Source organism: Heteronotia binoei, chromosome 5, assembly GCF_032191835.1.
Source record: "Heteronotia binoei isolate CCM8104 ecotype False Entrance Well chromosome 5, APGP_CSIRO_Hbin_v1, whole genome shotgun sequence".
Classification (NCBI taxonomy): Eukaryota; Metazoa; Chordata; class Lepidosauria; order Squamata; family Gekkonidae; genus Heteronotia; species Heteronotia binoei.
In genome coordinates this window covers 17,521,962-17,527,961 of record NC_083227.1, presented here as the reverse complement: position 1 = coordinate 17,527,961, position 6,000 = coordinate 17,521,962, and the positions used below count along the sequence as shown (strand labels likewise).

The following is a 6,000-nucleotide window of genomic DNA, read 5'->3' as shown; positions in this document are numbered from 1 at the left end:
GGGAGGGGATCATGCTCTGCTTCAGTATGTCACAGTACATGCTGGCATTCATGGTTCCCTCAATGAACTGTAGCTCCCCAGCGCCGGCAGCACTCATGCAGCCCCAGACAATGACATTCCCACCACCATGCTTGACTGTAGGCAAGACACACTTTGTACTCCTCACCTGGTTGCCGCCGCACACGCTTGACACTGAACCAAATAAGTTTATCTTGGTCTCATCAGACCATAGGACATGGTTACAGAAATCCATGTCCTTAGTCTGCTTGTCTGCAGCAAACCGTTTGTGGGCTTTCTTGTGCATCGTCTTTAGAAGAGGACGACAGCCCTGCAGACCAATTTGATGCAGCATGTGGCGTATGGTCTGAGCACTGACAGGCTGACCCCCCCACCCCTTCAACCTCTGTAGCAATACTGGCAGTACTCATACGTCTATTTCCCAAAGCCAACCTCCGGATATGACGCTGAGCACGGGCACTCAACTTCTTTGGTCAACCATGGTGAGGCCTGTTCTGAGTGGAACCTGTCCTGTTAAACTGCTGTATGGTCTTGGTCGCCGTGCTGCAACTCAGTTTCAGGGTCTTGGAAATCTTCTCATAGCCTAGGCCATCTTTATGTAGAGCAACAATTCATTTTTTCAGATCTTCAGAGTTCATTGCCATGAGGTGCCATGTGGAACTTCCAACGAGCAGTATCAGGGAATGAGAGTGATAACCTGCTCCCCCTTCACACCTGATACCTTGTACCACTAACGAGTCACATGACACCAGGGAGAGAAAATGGCTAATTGGGCCCCATTTGAACATTATCACTTAGGGGTGTACTCACTTTTGTTGCCAGTAGTTTAAACATTAATGGCTGTGTGTTGCGTAATTTTGAGGGGACAGCACATTTATACTGTTATACAAGGTGCAGACTCACTACTTTACATTGTAGCCAAGTGTCATTTCTTCAGTGTTGTCACATGAAAAGATATACTTAAATATTTACAAAATGTGAGGGGGTGTACTCACTTCTGTGACATACTGTATAGGATTCAGTCCCACAACTACACAGAGAGTGTCCTTCTAGGTGCCACGAGAGCCAAGAAGGAACTGGCTTTCAGCCACCCCAAAATACAAGTTTACTATGAGATAATGAAAAGCCAGGAGCTCACGAAGTGAACCCTACAGTTTAAAAGAGACACCCATGGATTTTGAAGAGCTCACATTTCTTAGGGGGACAGGTAACAACCAGCAAGTCCTGTTTCACCATCTCCAAACCTTTGCAACACACAGTGAGCATACAAATACACACAGTACCATGTTGATGTAAAGGAAGTATGGGAATTTAGTTTGGCAACACAGGGTGGTCATCCTTGTCAACACTCTTCCCTAGCGACAGGGGAGACAGTGCTGGACAGCATTGGAGAAACCTGGGCATCGGGGCATACTGATTGGACAGGTATACATGGTTTCCTCTGTGTATGTGTCTCTGTTTTTCTGAGACAGACACTTTCCTGCCTGAAGGGCATGGGAAGAAATTAGTCCCCTGGAGAGCCAGTTTGGTGTAGTGGTTAAGTGTGTGGACTCTTATCTGGGAGAACCGGGTTTGATTCCCCACTCCTCCACTTGCACCTGCTGGCATGGCCTTGGGTCAGCCATAGCTCTGGCAGAGGTTGTCCTTGAAAGGGCAGCTGCTGTGAGAGCCCTCTCCAGCCCCACTCACCTCACAAGGTTTCTGTTGTGGGGGAGGAAGGTAAAGGAGATTGTGAGCCGCTGAGACTCTTCGGAGTGGAGGGCGGGATATAAATCCAATATCTTCTTCTTCTCTTGCCTCTTGGAGAAATGGGAGGTAGCTACAGGGATTTTCCTATCCTGTTCTGGCTCAATCAACTATGCTTCAACTGAGAACTTGACTCTGAGTTTGCTGGATTGACAGGGTCAGTGGGAATCTCTTCAATAGTGCACGATTCCACCCTCTTGGGATAAGGACTGATCCCCACAACCACAACAGAAGGTGTTCTGTGGTTTGGCTGAAGCCGGTTCTCCTTGGGTTGCAGTGTTAACTGGTGGGACTATCCCCTGCAGGCCACCCCTGCAAGGTAGAGCAGCTCCAAAGAAAGCATTCAAACCCAACTGTACCTAAGGAATGAAGGTGTCTAGGGGACGACTGTAGGAGAGGGTTGATGTGCTTTTGATAGATCCTTTCCTGATCAGAGGCAGAGTAGATGGCTGTAATCTCATCTGGGGCAAGGGCATATGGTAGAGTTTGGTCAATGAGAAATAAAGATCTGGCCCCTTCCAGAATATTTTGGAGGGCCTCTCAGCCTGCCTTGGCCACACTGGCCGCAGCCTCACCTTCATCAGCCTGGATCAGGCTTGGGTTGCTCTCTGCAGCAATGCTGAATATCCCTTTCACTGCCACCCTACATCCTGGAGGCCCTCACTGGAGGGCAAATAGCTTGGCACAACCACATACTGCGTTTCAATATTGTGATTCATGCATCATCCCAATGGCAGCAATTAGCACCTATGAAAGGTCCTTACCCAAAAAGGCCACATGCCCATAGTTCTCCAGCATGACTTCCCTATAGAAGGTTTTCTGGCCTGGATCCAGCAGGGCCCACTCAGCCTCAGTGAAATACACGGCCACCTCCTCAAAGGAAAAGGGAGACTGAAAGAAAAAAGCAGATTCCCTTGTCACAGACCATGCCAGGCAGAGACAAGAGTCTTGAGGGACAGGGGCATTCTGGGAGGGTGCAGGATGCAGAGCTTGCTATGTGTAAAGGGAGTGGCATTCAGAGCCTCACTTGCTTGGACAGCTGGAGCAAAGATGTTCCTGAAAAAGGAGCAGGGCCCAGCTGTCCCCCATTCACACAAACTTTACCTGGACCAGAGGGGGAACGGACATTTGCACTTCACTGGAAAGATGATGGCTTGACAACATCTCTTCACTGCCTGCAAGGGAGGCAAAATTGGAAGGATGAATTTTAGCTTCAATTCTGTATTTGTGGAATTTTTTTTTAATAAACTATGGGAGAGTTGGAAAAGAAGCACCAAGTACCCATGAGGCTTGGAGGATATGAGACTTCACGTTCTGTACTACCAATGGGGTTCCAGGGCGTCTGCTGATGCTCTGACTTCACATCCAAGTATTTGGCCAGACAAGACATCAACAGGGCATCACGTCCACCCCATGCTGCACTCTCAAACCTCAGGGGGAGAGCCCAAGCCATGACCTGCAATCACTAGTCCAGTATCCTCTTTCTGACTGTGACCTGCCAAAGGTCCCTGGGAAACTCTTAGGAAGGGGCCAAGAAACCCAATTATTGGCCTCTCGAAATAGGTTTTCAGAGATATTCGTTGCTCATTTCGTTGCTCTCTTTTTGTTGAGAACAATGACAATAAATTCATCTATCTATCTATCTATCTATCTATCTATCTATCTATCTATCTATCTATCTATCTATCTATCTATCTATCTATATGCTTCCTCAGAACATGAGGGTGTGTTTGTGTGTTTATGTGTGTAAAGAGCCATCAAATCACAACTGACTTATGAGAACCCCTCAGCAATGTTCCCTCTGAGATGCAGAGTCTTCTGAGCAAAAATTCTACTTTGTGAGCAAGTGGCATTAAAGTTGTGAGCTACTGCAGAACTTATTGTGCTCTGGGGTCATTCTTCTTGAGCTAAGACAAAAATGTGTGAGCTGGAGGCTAAAAATCTGTGACCTAGCTCACACTGACTCAGCTTAGAGGGAACACTGCCCCTCAGTTATTCAACACAAGAGATGTTCACAGGTGCACCCACATTAGTCTTCCTGTCATTTTTTGAGCCACCTTGAGTCCCTCTAGTGGAATGAAAGCAAGATACAAATATTTTAATTCATATACAAAAGAATGTAATGGCCTTCCATGAATCTGTCTATGCTCCCTTCAAGTTAATGGCCATCACTACCTCCTGTGCCGCTAAGTTCCAGAAATTGACTCTGCCTAGTGAGCAGAACTATTTCCTTTTTCTCCTGTCCCAAACCTTCCACCCAGCAACTTGACTAGCCCCAATCCCATCTGGACAGGAGGGACCTTTACCACATGACAGGGCATCTTGGGCACACTTCTGGGCCTGCGCCCTCTGACTTTCCTCTGACAGAGCACCTTCTGCCTCAGAGAACTTCACTTCTGTCTTCACAGCTGGTCCCCACATCTGAAACAACAGGAAGGGAGACTGGTAAGAGAAGAAATGGAAGAGGCTGAGAAGACAGATCCTGCCCCACTACCAGGCTCCTCATCCCTGCATCGACCACAGAGCCAAGAATCAGGGTTGGGTTTTCTTCCCAGCCTAGTGAATTTTCTCAAGGTAGAAATATCTGGCAGGGAAGTTCCTTGCTGGAACTGAGTGAAGGAAACCCCCTCACCTGCTCTGCCTGCCTCTTCTTCTCAGCCTGGCTCAGGAGGAAACCTTCAACCAGGGCCACTGCCTGGGAACTGGTCTCTGGCTCACATCCTCTCACCCAGCACTGCATTTCCTGGGGCAGGATGGCCAGGAACTGCTCCAGAATCACCAGGTCCAGGATCTGCTTCTTGGTGTGCCTCTCAGGCTCCAGCCAGTGGCTGCAAAGTCCATGGAGCTGGCTGCAAACTTCTCGGGGTCCATCAGCCTCATGGTAGCGGAACTGCCGGAAGCATCGGTTGCGTCCATCTGCAGTCATCATGTCCTGTGACAGGATTTCTGGCACAGCTCTTTCCCAGGATTGAACACCACTCCCAGCCTGGGTGGGTTGGGGACTTTCCCTTGATCTCTTCCCTATTCCAGTTGCTTCTGAGTCCTCCTCTTCCATCTCCTTCCCCTTCTCTTGGGGACTGTGGAAAGATACCTTTGCTCTCGTGGCTACAAAGAGGAAAGGAAATCAAAAAGGCAGAAAGAAACCAGAACAGAATGGAGCTACATCACTGGCCCTGGTTAAGAGAAACTGGTGGATTAGAAGGAGTGTCATTGTTGCAGTTTGTGGATCAGGATTAGCATCATTCTGCTATATCAAGCTTTGTTAGATATGGCTGTTTGGCCTGTTGGAAAAGCAAACTGTTTCTATTTAACTTTTTAAAACATATGTTCTGGATGACCTCCTCTTGGCTTTAGATTACCTGGGAATCAGTCTGTCCTAGGGGTTACATCTCAATGTAAATTGGAACCTGGGATAAAGTGACTATTAATGGCTTCAGCTTTGCTTATATCTCCTCAAGAGGATGGAAACGTTAGGCCAGGGGTGTCAAACTCATTTCTTATGAGGGCCACATCTGACACAAATGAGACCATGTTGAACCAGGCCATATGTGCCAAGGGAGGAGGTACTCCTTAATAGAGGACACAAAGAGAATTAAAGACTTTTTAAAAACTTAAAACATTAGCACTTGGTCTTAATGGTGCTTTCTTTGTAACTTTCCCATGCAATCCAGGGAATTGGGCAAAGGAAACTCTGGCTCTTTTCTTTCCTTCCCAGGGGACCAGAAGGGGGAGGTGCTGTGGTCAGTAGAAGGAAGAGAAGCTTGGCTCAGTAGCTCTGCTGTGCAACTGAGACAGCCTGGCAAAGCATGCTGTGCTGTCCCTCCCCTCCCCGAAGAAAGGAGCCTCAGTCAAATGAGAAAATAGAGGCTTTGCTCTGTAGTTCCTGCGTGACTGAGCAAGTCTGGCGAAGTGAGCTGTGATCCAGAAGGAAGCAAAAGAGAGGGAGAAGGAAACAGATGATAGGCAGTTGCTCGGAGGCCTGATAGGAGCTCTCCGGGGGCCTGATTTTGACACCCCTGCATTAGGCAATTGCTGTGTCCAAGCAGTCAGCAGAGGGAATGGGCCTAGGGTCGTCCAGCTCTCCAGGTCAGGGAAGAAGGGTTGCCGGGATGGACCAGAGCACAGGGAGGCAGTGAACCCCCAGTCTCCAATGTTGATATATTTATTTCCTTCACTATTCCCCCTCCCCTGGAATGAAACCCAATCAAAGAGTAACCATAAGAACCAAGCTTGTTA

General features: G+C 48.1%; 1 protein-coding gene across 1 annotated transcript; it reads right to left on the bottom strand.

The window, feature by feature from the left end:
- Nucleotides 1-1,152: 1,152 nt before the first annotated feature.
- LOC132571774 (neurotrophin receptor-interacting factor homolog) lies at nt 1,153-4,824 on the bottom strand. Its single transcript, XM_060238566.1, has 5 exons — nt 4,397-4,824; nt 4,071-4,185; nt 2,869-2,939; nt 2,529-2,655; nt 1,153-1,166 (listed from the first exon to the last, which is right to left on the bottom strand). The coding sequence occupies exons 1-5, from the start codon at nt 4,817-4,819 to the stop codon at nt 1,153-1,155; spliced, it is 750 nt and encodes a 249-aa protein (XP_060094549.1). The 5' UTR covers nt 4,820-4,824.
- Between the last annotated feature and the right edge of the window lie 1,176 nt (nt 4,825-6,000).